The sequence below is a fragment of the Hyalella azteca genome, unplaced genomic scaffold (assembly GCF_000764305.2).
Source record: "Hyalella azteca isolate HAZT.00-mixed unplaced genomic scaffold, Hazt_2.0.2 contig5455, whole genome shotgun sequence".
Taxonomy (NCBI): Eukaryota; Metazoa; Arthropoda; class Malacostraca; order Amphipoda; family Hyalellidae; genus Hyalella; species Hyalella azteca.
Genome location: NW_025935645.1, coordinates 139,330 through 154,788, shown reverse-complemented (window position 1 = coordinate 154,788; position 15,459 = coordinate 139,330). Strand labels below are relative to the sequence as shown.

General features: G+C 37.0%; 1 protein-coding gene across 1 annotated transcript; it reads right to left on the bottom strand.

Annotated features, from left to right (window-relative positions):
• Positions 1-12,773: 12,773 nt before the first annotated feature.
• Positions 12,774-14,966, bottom strand: LOC125177897. The gene is made up of 2 exons (XM_047880491.1): positions 14,844-14,966; positions 12,774-14,056 (listed from the first exon to the last, which is right to left on the bottom strand). Exons 1-2 carry the CDS (start codon positions 14,854-14,856, stop codon positions 13,161-13,163), a joined length of 909 nt encoding a protein of 302 aa, XP_047736447.1. The 5' UTR covers positions 14,857-14,966; the 3' UTR covers positions 12,774-13,160.
• Between the last annotated feature and the right edge of the window lie 493 nt (positions 14,967-15,459).

Sequence of the window (15,459 nt, the reverse complement as noted above, 5' to 3'; positions counted from 1 at the left end):
AATGGATATAGGTATAAAGGGGATAGGTATGAAAGGGATAGAAATAAAAGGTATCTAGTCATACCTATATTATATAATATTGCATCTAACACCATAGTTATACTAGCACCTTCTTGTCAATATTCCTAAGCGCCTACAAACCTTATATACTGTATAATGCCGGTCAGAGCTGTGAGTTGTGGGGTTCGATACCCACATAACTGTGATACTGTTCTTATTTAATTAATTTGAAGATATGAGTCTATGAGTGTATAACTTTAATTTTGAAACGCTAAACTAAAGTTTACAGTGAAACTACTTTGATCGGTTCAAGATTAGTGATGGGAGTATTTAATTCCGTCTTCAACACTTCTAAATTATTGGGACGTGACAAAGCCAATAGGTAAAAAAAACTCAATAAAATAAAAGCTTAGTGGTAATTATTAAACCATATACATTTTGTTGTTACAAGGTCGTATTGATTGTCACATGAATTCTTACCGAAGTTGACTAACAAATATTATTCAAATAACCAAAGAAAAGGAATGCCACGTAAAATAATCTAAATTTCATAAAATCATTGATAAACTTTCTTTAGTATAAATTACAACTTTGAAATGCAAACATTATATGAATGTTTAGTCTCGTGTAGAGGTAGGATCGAATTGTGCAAATATCGCTACAAATAATTATACAATGATACTGCGTACAATGATACATCATATCATCATGGTTATGGCTCATGTTATTTGCTATTAAAATTAAGTATTCATATTGCCTTTTTATTATAATTCAAATAATCACTTTTACAATCACATTAATAATTATTAAAATCCTTTAAATATTTCAGGAAGATAATAATTCAATGGGCCTAGTCTGATATTAATTAATATTACAAATTATTAAGTGATGTTCAATGTATTGTTAAGTGTTCATTTTTGTCATTGAAAAAATTTCTACAGGAATAAAATGACATGAAATTAACTACATTTCTTGACCTTATTTAATGATTTTCTGATATGGAAAATTTCCACATCGACTGGAATACTACAATGATTGCATAGAATCACGAACGTATAGAATTTAATATGCTATATCCTGGCTCATTTAATTCAATGATTTGCATTAAAATAATCGTTCATGTGGTAGCAAATAGAATTTTTTATATTAAATTGTGTTGTTTATGCATTCATTACCTTTATATTTTAAGACATAATCACGATTATCTCTTCTTAATCATCATAACGCATGACGCTAATGTACGACCAGCTTAACAATATTTAATACATGAATATTTTAATACATGAAATCGTGTATTGTTAGTCTTTACCCTTTAAAAGCCACCGCAGCCCCAGACCAGGACTTTGAAAGACTGAAAGAGACTGCCAAGTGGGCAGGGAAGGAGGAATGTTTACCCTGAACACAAGATTTATTGCCATAGGGCAGGCTGCTCCCACACGGAGGTACGACAACGGGAGGGCAAGTCCAACTTTAATCTACGGAAGTTTCACATGCCTTATGGTTTTGATTACTTATATATAATACTAGAAGAATGGTTTAGAAATACTCGGTATAGCGGTCAAAGATGAATAAATAATTAAATCAAATAGTGTCGCGAAAATATAAGAAAAGTCGCGCGTTTCACGATCCTATAATGATTCAATATTTTAATTCGCGATAATAGTGATGATACAAAGTTAACACAATTTATCCTAATGTCTGTTAGTCTGTTAATTTGAAATAATTACCCAGGATAACATTCCAAATTTCAGACTTGCATCTTATATAGGATGGGTGTTTTGTGTCGAATGCACAGTCATGAAACGCTATTGGCGACTACCGCGACCGCTCTGATGTTCGCTCTTAAAAAGTCAAATCATTTGCTTTTATTCAACCAGAAATGAGAATAAGGAAGAAAATGGTCTGTATATCATGGGTTATTGACAAGTTATAATATAAATACATTTATTGTAATTAAATCCATTATTAAATTTTAGTATACGATATTGTTTTATTTATTCAGGTTATACGAACCTTTGCGATAATGTTAGAAATAAATCAGGGAGATCAATTAAAATAATCTGATTTCTTCATACATTTGTCTTATAATACGATTTAGAGCAGAAACTTCAATAAATATCAGAGCTAACCCTGTCAGGTGTCAACCTCGAATGTTTTAAATCACAAATTTTTATCAGGACTTTAAAACAATTGAAGTTAGGCAAATAGGCGCAAACAATTTCATATAACATTCAAGTCGTCATTGCCTGCAACCCTGCAACAATCGCTTCTAATGTCAGATACAATCTTCACTACGGGAAAAATCTCTCAATCATTGTTGCCTTCTGGCCTAAAAAGGTTCCTGCGAAAGCGTTTTCTCTTAATTTTTCAGACAGTGACCCAAATCTACCAATCGCTCTCAGCTTTGCAGCCAACGTCGTAAGTGTTTAATTTATTGACGTCAATCCTTGTTTGATTGTCATCAATCCTGCAATGATTGCCAACGAAATATTAGAGATTATCATGAACTGGCCATAAGGCATAAACTGGCCATAACTAGCCATATTTGCCAATCCTTCTGTGACAGCCAGCAGTCCTGCACAAAACGCACAGGCTTTCGCTCCCGCTACCATAGATTTTGTATTAAATATCAACGATATTTTTAAATTCGACATCAAACTTGCAGCAATAACCATCAACCCTGCAACCAAGATCATCAATCTTGCATTGGCCGCCATCACTGCTAAATGTGCGCCACTAACCCGAAAGCGATCGACATTTTGCGGTTATCACATATTCAGCAGCAGTCATTATCCATCCTACATGGAACACCCACCATACTCCAGGGATCATCACCCATTCCCCAGGCATCGTCAACCGACGTACATTGAACGCCAGACATCCTAAAGCGAGCACCCTCAAGTTTTTGTCTCTACCCGACACTCCAAAATACCCCAACACATGTACTCCAGTTATCATCACATATCCTCCAGGGCCCATCATCCATTCTCTGGATTTCATCACCCATCCCACAGTGATCATCACCCATCCTCCAGCAACAGTAACCAGTCCTGTACAGATACCATTTATGTTTTTTCCATTTATATCTAATTCACCTTCATCTACCATTAATCTTGCTCCGATCGTCATCATTATTGTCAATAGGACCATTAATCCAGTAACGAACGTATTCAATCTTGCTTCGGCCTCCATCAGACCTACTGTGAAGGCCACCGATCCTGCAGCGAGCGAAATGCATCCTCCAACAACCGCCACCAATCCTGCAGCAAACCCTGGATTACTAGGGATAATTTAGATAATTCTAAGAATTTTTCACGTATATTTGAAGGTGGTATGGATGTGAAAATCACAACATCGTGTCCATGTCAGTGTAATGATAGGTGAGCTAAACGGTTGATAAGAGATACTGGCTCGACAGAGACGCAGAGACGATACAAGCGCCCTGTAGAAATGGAAGAAGCGGTGTAGGAATGGAGGCAGCAGTAAAGCAGACTCAGTGTGGGAAAAGCATCCTAGAAATAAAAACAATGAATGTGTATTCGCACTGGATATGTATGGATGCAGTGCAGAAAAATACTTAGCGTAAGAAAGAAGTATGTGGACTCGTCCTTAGAGCGACACTTAGTAGACGCTGATTAAATCAAACAGGTTTTGACAATAACGGAATGTCAAATTAACATGGCATGGCGAGTTACGTTCACACCTCAATAATGTCGCCATCTAAGCATTACTATAATGATTTACATTTATCTTGATTAAAAAATAAGATACTTTAAAATCTCCGCAATTGTCATTAGGTTGAACAACTTCACGCACCTCTGTGTGCCATTACCGGACGTGGGACTTCTGAACTGAGCTTCGGCCAAAATATTGGGTTTTAATATTTCATATATCAATGACAGAAACTTGCAAATTGTTTATGTCATGGAGCTCTGACTTGGTGATACTAGGGACCTAATTAGCAGTAAGCACAGTTTTAAGGGCCTTATCTGTAGTTATCATAGCTATCAGCAGCTCACGGGTTGAGGATCATGTTGAGGAATTCTGAAGAAAATCAGTGCAATATAAAGCATGTTTTTTACGAATGCACCAAAGATAACGATTAGATAAAAGTATTCATTGAAATTCTTGAGATTGAAGGCGCATGGATTATTTGATATGGAAAATTTCTCAGAAATTTCATGAATAGTTCCAATTATCGTGTAATATAACTAGTATTTAAAAAACATATATATTCAAAATTGATTTTAGCTTGTGGAAGTAGAATTTTTTGTCGAATCAAAACTGAGCTGTGAGTGCACAAAAGGAATTCAATTCTAATTTATAAGTTATAGTTATAAGGTAATAGTTATAGGGTAACAGTTATAAGGTAATAGTTATAAGGTAATAGTTATAAGGTAAAACTTATAAGGTAACGGTTATAAGATAACAGTTATAAGGTAACAGTTATAAGGTAACAGTTATAAGGTAACAGTTATAAGGTAACAGTTATAAGGTAACAGTTNTGAGTTTCTTCTTGCTGTCTGGGATTCTGGGGTTGTTATTGTAGATACAATGTTGGTTTCAGGTGCTGTTAGTGTTGGTGCACAACGCTTTTTGCATGGTGGTCTGTCATTTGGTTCCATGTTGCAGGTCAGGTCTGTTTTTGATGATCTATTGCTAGAGGATAAGACTCCTTCTGGATTTGAGTCTATAGATGTAAGACTTTCCGTGCTGCAGGCTATTTGGTCTAAATCCATTTGGTTTTTTGATAATCTTGTTTTTCCCATTGTTGATTGGGCTATTTGTGATCTTGTTCCAGGATAGTCAGATGTCTTTGCCTGATGACGCTTGCGTTTTGGTAATGAATCTCCTTTTCTGTCTTCAGGTATTTTTGTCTTTGTTGCGGTAGTTCTCTCTGGTGCTGATGAAGGGCAGGGTTCAAGTTCATTTCCTTTTATCTTGGACATTCCTGCCGCTGCCGGTTGGCTATCTGGGGGTTTTGTTCCCAGATTTGGGTTTCTTTTGTTTTTCCACATGAAACCTTTCAATTTAGAACTTCAAGATTTTATAATGAATATCAGTAATACGTGGTAAAGGGAAAGCGTAAATTTTACACACTCCACTTTTTGATCACCAGAACCTACACTGACTCCTGCAAGCCGTCGTCCAATGTCCACCGGAGAGTGATTGCGCCACTATTCCTCAACAACACAAGTGAAGACTAAGGCGCGACCGGCAGAAGTCGGCTACGCCGCTGCATATGGTCACGTCACATGCACATGGGTTGCATCGTTTCAGACACCTCAAGAGGGGTTTCAAAAGAAGTTTGTCCAGAGGGAAATTCAGGGAAAATCTTGCTTGATGTGTAAGAAGATGAACCAGATCCGTATCGTATCATGAATACGAGTTGATGTGGCCTACACAATGCAATTTGCAAGTTTCCCTCCCCTCACTGATATTTGCTGTCTTGACAAACAATATTTTGGCCGAAGCTCAGTTCAGAAGTCCAACGTCCGGTAATGGCACATAGAGGTGCGTGAAGTTGTTCAACCAAATGGCAATTGTGAAGTTTTTAAAGTATCTTATTTTTTAATCAAGATAAATTTAAATCATTATAGTAATGCTTAGATGGCGACATTATTGAGGTGTGAACGTAACTCGCCATGCCATGTTAATTTGACATTCCGTTATTGTCAAAACCTGTTTGATTTAATCAGCGTCTACTAAGTGTCGCTCTAAGGACGAGTCCACATACTTCTTTCTTACGCTAAGTATTTTTCTGCACTGCATCCATACATATCCAGTGCGAATACACATTCATTGTTTTTATTTCTAGAGTGATTTTCACACACTGATTCTGGCTTACTGCTGCCTCCATCCCTACACTGCTTCCTCCAATTCTACAGGGCGCCTGTATCGTCTCTGCGTCTCTGTCGAGCCAGTATCTCTTATCAACCGTTTAGCTCACCTATCATTACACTGACATGGACACGATGTTGTGATTTTCACATCCATACCACCTTCAAATATACGTGAAAAATTCTTAGAATTATCTAAATTATCCCTAGTAATCCAGGGTTTGCTGCAGGATTGGTGGCGGTTGCTGGAGGATGCATTTCGATCGCTGCGGGATTGGTGGCCTTCCCAGTAGCACGGATGGAGGCCGACGCAAGATTGATGCTGGTCGTTGCCGGATTGGTGGTTCTAGTGACAAGACTGATGACAGTCGGAGCGAATTTGATGGTCGAATAAAGGGGGATTAATTATAATTTCTGACAGCATCGTTGCTATCTGGGTGGGATTGGTTACGATTGCTGGAGGATGGGTGGCGACATTTGGAGGACGGATGATGATCTCTGGTGGATGGGTGATGATCCATGGAGGATGTGTGATAGTTGTTGCTGGATTTGTGGGGTGGAGGCGATTGTCACCCCTTCTCGTGGTGACGTTCGCTTTGGAGCTGGTGGCCCTCAGTTTATCAGTGATGGCGGCCGATGCAAGATCTTGGTTGCCTGGTTAATGGCTATCACTGCAAGTTTAAAGTCATATGAAAAAATCTTTGATGTTTTATACAAAATAGATAGTATTGGGAGCAAAAGCCTGTGTGATATGAGCAGGATTGGTTGCTGTCACAGAAAGAGTGAAATAAGGCCAGTTTTGGCCAGTTCATGCCTTAATATTGTGGCCAGTTCATGCCATAATATTATGGCCAGTTCATGCCTTAATATTATGGCCAGTTCATGCCTTAATATTATGGCCAGTTCATGCCTTAATATTATGGCCAGTTCATAATAATCACTAATATTTCGTTGGCAATCGTGGCGGGATTGATGTCGATCTTTCAAGGAATGAATTCTATCAAACAAGGTTTGACTTAAATGAATGAAACACTGATGAGGATGAGTGTAAAGCCGAGATGGATTTCTAGAAAATTTTTGTTTGTTTCTTGAAAATTATGAGCTAACGTCAACAATGATGTCAAATTAGTGGTCTGCGATGCGACAACAATGGAGATTGCTCTTATATTGAAGATTGTAGCTGAAAGAATGGAAGCGATTGCTGCAGGGTTGCAGGCAATGACGTTTTGGATGTAAAATGAAATTACTCACGCTTATTTGCATAGCTTCAATTATTTTACAGTCATGATAAAAATTAGTGATTTAAAACATTCGAAGTTGACACCCGACAGGATCAGCACTGATATTTATTGAAGTATCTGCTCCAAATTGTTTTCTAGGACAAATCAGTCGAAAATTATTAGATTCATTTTAATTTCCATTACTAATTTATATACAAGAAGCATGAATTTGTTCAATTTCTTGAATAAATGCAGCCATATCATATATTAAAAATTTAAGAATCGATTAATTATAATTAAACTATTCACACGTCATTTATCAGCTGCTGAAACTTGCCAATAACTAATAATCAAATAAAGATTTCCTTCCTTATTCTCATTTCTGGTTGAATAAGCAAAAGATTTGACTAAAGAGCGAACATCAAAGCGGTCCGCCGTGCTTGTAGCCTATGGCGTTTCTTACCTATGCAATCGACGCATAACTCCCCTCATTAATAAGCTGTAAGTCTGAAATTTGAAATGCTATTCTGGCTAATTACTTTATATTAGCGTATGTTAAGATAAATTGTCTTATTTATCACTGTTATCGCGAACGAAAATTTCGACCCATGAGGATCGTAAAACGAGCGTACTCCTGTTCGAATTGCTTAGTACTCTGTTCCGCAGAGTACTAGGCTAGGGCTTTGTCACCTCCCAATAATTTAGAAGTGTTGAAGACGGCATTAAATACTCGCGTCACTAATCTTGCACCAATCAAAGTAATTTTAATGTAAGTTTCCTTAAGCGTTTCAAATTAAAAATATACACTCATACACTCATAGCTTCAAATTAATTAAATTGAAACAGTATCACAGTTATGTGGGTATCAAACCCTACAACTCGCAGCTCTGATCAGCTATAAGCTTTGTAGCGACGAGCGGCAAATAGCGCTTAGGGATATTGACTAGCTGGCGCTGGTATATCTAGGGGGTTAGGTCCTATATTAATATAGGAATTACTAGATACTTATTATACGTGTCTCTTTCATACCTATATCCATTATACCTATACGTATTTACCCATTTATCCCTATTTTACCTCTTATACCTATTTTACCTATTATACCACCTATTTTAACTATTATACCTATACCCTAGCGGGCGCTGCTATATCTATGGCGTTAGGTGCTATATTATGGTCATGGAGCTTTAATTTATTGGTGATACTAGGGACCTATAATTATACAGTATGCAGAGTTATCCTTATCTGTAGTTATCAGAGCTATCAGCGGCTCGCTGGAAGAGGATCACGTTCAAGAATTCTGAAGAAAATCAACGCAATATAAAGCACGTCTTTTATGAATGCGCCAATGATATCGATTAGATAAAAGTATTCTTTGAAACTCTAAAGCTTGAAGTCTCTTGGATTATTTGATATGGAAAATTTCTCAGAAATTTCATGCATGTAGGTGGAATTATTGTGTAATATAACTAGTATTTAATAAAAAACATATATGATTAAAATTCGTTTAGCTTGCGTACACATTGTCTTTAGCGTGCGTACAAAATGACTTTAGCGTGCGTACAAAATGACTTTAGCGTGCATACAAATTGACTTTAGCGTGCATACAAATTGACTTTAGCGTGCGTACAAAATGACTTTAGCGTGCGTACAGATTGACTTTAGCGTGCGTACAAATTGACTTTAGCTTGCGGAAAAGACGATATATTGACGGATCAACAATAATGGACAAAACCATATATGCCCAGTAGTCAGTCAATCTTCAGTAAGGTCGTAACAAGTATTTTCACTCAGACTTCAGTCAGAGTGCACGCGCCATGTATATTAACTTAGACTATACAGTTTCGATTCATCACTGTTTCTACACAGTTTTCAATCGGATCATACGGAGTATTTTTGCTCAGACTTTAGTGAAGACTTTGGTCAGGACGAACTCATTCGGGAAGTGATGCCTTCATACAAACGGGCACAGTCTAGATGGCATCATGTAATGTGGAAGCTATAAAAATATAGTTTGTGAGAATTGTGATTCAATATGACCGGTACATTTGAGAACTCATTCAACCATCAGGACCCATAAATGAAGTTCATGTACCTGTTAGAAAAATAAGTTTCTCTGCCCAATATCTTATCCTTTATTGGAAGCAACATATCTTCATTTTTGATATTGAAGAAGTATGGCATGTGCGCCCTGACCATTATCTTATTTATATTTATTTTCTTATTCTCTCATTATCCTCTGAGACATCGATTATTGCCTGTTGCTTGGAGGCTGTTTCTGTGCCTTCGTAATTTATCGTCAGATATTGCTGGCATTGATGATAATATTGCTTCCAATGGGAGATAAACGAGCCTCGGATGTAGGTGTTTGTCTAATGTTCTGTGTTTGTCAATATTTATTATATTGTGCTATAGCTTTGAAGTTTTATTTTCCCTCTTAATTACCGACATGGTATTGCTACAGAGCTGAAGTATAATAATTTATTCCAATGCATTGTTTTAGGTAAGAAAAAGGAACGAAAATTTTGAAAAATTAAAAAATGTTATATCTATACACACAAATGCCAAAAAATGAGCATGAGTAGTTAGTGTGATGCTCATGACGGAGGATTAAATATTTGGGCGTGAAATAATAAGTGAAAATAATCGTTAAAAAATATTACGTGATTTATTAACTTCATTAATATTTGAATCGCGCAGAAAAAGGTGTACTTTCCCTTGAGTATATCCGCATCACAGCAAGGTTGCCTGGAAAACAAATTGCCTGGAAAATTCGTAAATGGGTTTCCTGAAGATAGGCATAGGTTTGGGGAAATTCTAGTGAGATGGAATCCTGGCTTCCTGTGGATATATTCGTAGATGTTAATCAAAAAATGTCTGTCTGACAGAATCAGAGCTGCCATAATAAGTAAAACATAACTGAAAATATAAGCTTCCATATGTGCATCGTTCCATCATATATATGAATTACTTCAGACAGAAATTTACAAAAATGAGCAATCTCACGACATAAATGAATAATTGCATGACTTCTTCACTTGTAGAAGTATGATGCATTTCAAGCTGTTCTGAAAGCTTATTCATATGCCTAAGAGATATGCGATGAAATTGGAAGCCTCAAAGCAAATGTGGTTCCTTGATTCCGGTAAAAGAATAGAGGAGTGCTCGTTCACGACGCATTGCGCTCTTCAATCTTCAGTACTGTTATGAAATTATAGGGTGTAAAATGGTTTATATAATAGTTCACGTTCAAGTTTCAATATGTTCAATTTATGCTAAAATTTAATAAAACACATAACTACGATGCTTAGATAATTTAGATGATGTTGAGATGTTCAGTATGGTTTATAGTTTCGATTGTAGGCCGGCGACTATAGTGCTGCTGGCAGCATTAGTGACGGTGATAGTGGAGGCAAAATAAGGAAGTCAACAATCGCCTTTATCTTCAGTTCAAAATGTGAAAATCATGAAGTTTGAAATTTAAGTTATTCTTAATAGTCAAATGTATTGAACATTGCATTATTTTTGGTGACGCGCGTGGGTTCTGTTATGGGCTTGTGTGAAGGTTCAGTGATGTGTTCATTCAAATGTGTTAGTCATTATTGTATACTTATTATTCACAAGTACATAACCGTATTCACCAATAATGAAACGTCAAGTAGAATATTTAATTAATCCTAATTAATGGGCACTCTCTCGGACGAGCTATGAATGAGTATAATTAATAATGCAAACAACTTTAACAGCGTTATTTTTGCTCCATAAAATGATGTGAAAATAATTGTTGTCAGCTTTTTGGGGCTCTTACATAAAGTACACACTAAATTTTGTGTGGAAGTCATTTTGAGTGCGTCCATACAGACAATATGCCTTTGAGCGCCCCGTTTCATGAAACTCTTATCCTCCTTCTTCCCATCATCCCTCCGTATGAGTTGAACTCTTACCCTCCTTCTTCCCATCATCCCTCCGTATGAGTTGAACTCTTACCCTCCTTCTTCCCATCATCCCTCCGTATGAGTTGAACTCTTACCCTCCTTCTCCCCTTTGGTAAATAGGTAAAAACTCATCAAAATAAAAGTTTAGTGATATTTATTAAACCATATTCATTTTGTTGTTACGAGGTCGTTTGGATTGTTACATGGATTCTCACCGAAGTTAACGAAAACGTCTCATTCAAATAACCATGGTAACTTTCTTTAGTAAAAATTGCAACACTTAAATACAAGCATTTTATGAATGTTTAGTCTCATGTAAGGGTCATGTATAGGAGTTGCGCAAATACCACTATAAATATACTTACAATGATACTGCGTACCATTTGCTATTAAAGTTGAGCATTTGTATTTGCCTGTTTACTATAATATAAATCATCATTTATACAATCACTGTAATAATAATTTAAATCATTTAACTAAATCAGCATGATAATAATTCAATGGGTCTAGTCTGATTTTAATATTACAAATTATTAAGCGAAGTTCAATGCATTGTTACAGGCTACATTTTATCCCTGAAAAAATTTCTACAGGAAAAGAATGACATGAAATTAAGAACATTTCTTAACCTTTCTTAGTGAATTTCTGACATGCAAATTTCCACATCGACTGGAATACTACAATGATTACATAGTATCATGAACGTATAGAATTTAAAATGCTATAATCTAGCTCTTGTAATTCAAATATTTGCATTAAAATAATTATTCATGCGGTAGTGAAAGGAAATATTTATACTAAATTGTGTTGTTTATGCATTCATTACCTTTATATTTTAAAACATAATCACTGTTATCTCTTCTTAATCAACCTAACGCATGACGCTCGAGTGCGAACAGCTTAACAATATTTATTACATGAATATTTTAATACATGAAATTGTGTATCGTTAGTCTCGACCCTTCAAGAGCCACCGCAGCCCCAGACCAGGACTTTGAAAGTTTGAAAGAGACCGCCAAGTGGACAGGGAAGGAGGAATGTTTATCCTGTTTATATATAAACAGCCTATGGCTGTTTATTGCCATAGGGCAGGCTGTTTATTGCCATAGGGCAGGCTGTTTATTGCCATAGGGCAGGCTGCTCCCACACGGCAGTACGACAACGGGAGGTCAGGTCTTGCGTTAATCTACGGAAGTTTCACATGCCTTATGGTTTTAATTACTTATATCTAATACTAGAAGAATGGTTTAGAAATGCTCGGTATAGCGGTCAAAGATGAATAAATAATAAAACCAAATAGTGTCGCGGAAATATAGGAAAAGTCGCAGGTTTCACGATCCTCATGATTCCATATTTTTGTTCGTGTTAATAATGATAATACAAAGTTAAAACAATTTATCCTAATGACTGTTAATCTGTTCATTTGAATCATTTACTCAGGATAGCATTCCAAATTTCAGACTTGCATCCTATAAAGGATGAGAGTTATGCGTCGAATGCACAGTCATGAAACGCTATAGGCGACTCGCGGCTGACAGCTTTGATGTTCGCTCTCAAAGTCATATCTTTTGCTAATTCAACCAGAAATGAGAATAAGGAAGAAAATGCTCTGTATATCATGGGTTATTGACAAGTTAGGATCTAAATAATTTCATATAATTAAATCTATTCCTAAATTCTTAGTATACGATATTGATTTATTTTTTCATGTATACGAACAACTGCATGCAAAATGCTAAAAATAAATTAGGAATGACAATTAAAATAATATAATTTTTTTTACAAATTTGTCTTATAAAACGATTTAGAACAGAAACTTGAATAAATATCGGTACAAACCATGTCAGGTGTCAACCTCGAATTTTTTAAATCACAAATTTTTATCATGACTGTAAGACAATTGAAGTTACGCAAATAGGAGTAAACAATTTCATATACCATTCAAGACGCCATTGCCTGCAACCATGCAGCAATCGCTTCCAATCTGTCAGCTACAATCTTCACTACAAGAACAATCGTCGTGAGTATCGCAGCAATCTCCATCATTGTCGCCTTGTGGCCTGAAAGGGTTACTGTGAGACTGTCTTCTCGTAATTTTTCAGAAACTGACTCAAACCTTTCAGAAATCACTCACAGCTTTACTGCTATCGTCATCAGTGTTTCATTCATTGAAAAACTATCAATCCTTGTTTGATAAACATGAATACTGCATGAGTGATCGACATAAATCCCGCCAGGAATGCCACATTGATATTCGTGATTGTTATCAACAGGTCAGTGATATTTGTCAATTCTTTTGTGACAGCCAGCGATCCTGCACAGATCACACAGGCTTTTGCTCCCAGCAATACTAGCCATTTTGTCAACGATATCAACGATCTTTCTTCATTTGAGTTTAAACTTGCACCGAAAACCATCAACCATGCAACCAAGATCATCAATCTTGCATCAGCCGCCATCAGTGCTAATGTGAAGGCCACTAACCCTAAAGCGATCGACAGCCATCCTTCTTCGAGACATCCTGCAACACATCCTGCAGCAATCAACATCCATCCTACATGGAACATCAAACATCCTCCAGGGATCACCAACCATTCGCCAGTGATCATCAGCCATCCTCCAGCGATCATCACCCATCCTCTGTCGATCCTAGACCGTACAAAAGACATCAACACCCATACTCCAGTGATCATCACCCATCCTCCAGAGACCATCATCCATTCTCTAGAGATCATCATCCATCCTCCAGAGATCGTAACCCGTCCTCCAAATGTCGCCACCCATCCTCTAGCAATTGTAACCAATCCTGCACAGATAGCAACGATGCTTATTTCATTTATATATAATCCATCTTTATCTACCATCAATCTTTTTATGATCAATCTTTTTATGATCGCCATCAGTATTGCCAGCACGAAAAAAAATAGAGGAAAGGACAGTAGTCCCCCCACTCTCGCATCGGCCTCCATCAGTGCTACTGGGAAGGCCACCGATCCTGCAGCAATTGACACCCATCCTGCAGCAGCGATCGAAATGCATCCTCCAGCAACCGCCACCAATCCTGCAACAAACCCTGGATTACTAGGATTCATTTAGATAATTTTAAGAATTTTTCCCGTATATTTAACCCTCTACCGCCGTATATCACTCTCCGGGAACATAACTTTCAACTTATATTATATACGTAAACTATTGAGTGTAGCGCCCCCTGTACGTTTGTACGCAGCAGAGAACATTTTAAAGTTGTCGTACGTGACGGCAACCATCAGTGCAAGTCATTTTGCAAGTCTAGAACGTATCCTTTTTGGGAAGTAGGCTTGTGACAATTTTACTCCGGTTACTCATGTCAGGCCGTAAAGGGTTATAGGTGATATGGATGTGAAAATCTCAACATTGTGTCCATGTCAGTCTAGTGATTAATGAGCTGCAAAGGTTGTGAAGAAATAGGCTCGACAGAGACGCAGAGATGATACAGGCCCCCTAGTAAGTATAGAACACTGCAAATAGATACTCAGTGTAGGGATGGACTCAGTGTGGGGAAAAAATCACTCCACAAAAATAAAAACAATAAGTCAGTATTCGCACTCGGAATATGTGGATGTAGTACAGAAAAATACGCAGCGTAAGAAGGAAGTATATGGACTCAGTCTTGTGAGAGGAACTTGGTGGACGCTGAACAAGTTTTTACAGTCACGGAATGTCAAATTCACATGGCATGGCGAGTTACGTTCATGCCTCAATAATGTTGCCCTCTAAGCATGACTATAATGATCCACATTTATCTTGATTAATATATAAGACACTTTAAAAACTCCGCAATTGTCATTTGGTTGAACAACTTCACGCACCTGGATGTGCCATCACCAGACCTTGGACTTCTTAACTGAGCTTCGGGCAAAATAATATATGTTAAGAGAGCAAATCTTGAAATATCAACGACAGAAACTTGCAACTTGTATATGTCCTGGAGCTCTGACTTGGTGATACTAGGGACCTAATTAGCAGCATGCACAGTTTTAAGGGCCTTATCTGTAGTTATTAGAGCTATCAGCGGCTCACTGGATGAGGATCATGTTAATGAATTCTAAAGAAAATCAGTGCAATATAATGCATGTTTTTTACGAATGTACCAATGATAACGATTAGATAAAAGTATTCTTCGAAACTCTAGAGCGTGAAGTCTCATGGATTATTGGATATGGAAAATTCCACAGAAATTTCGTGAATAGTTCTAATTATCGTGTAATATAACTAGTATTTAATAAAACATATATTATCAAAATTGATTTTAGCGTGTGGAAGTAAAATTTTTTGTCGAATCAAGACTAAGGTGTGACCGACTCCTATTCGGGAGTTGAGACGACATCTACAACCAGACTTCGGGAGGAGCAAACTGCCTTAAATGAATATGTGACAACGAGAGGAGCAGGAGCTCTAACACAGATTACACCATACATGTCAGTA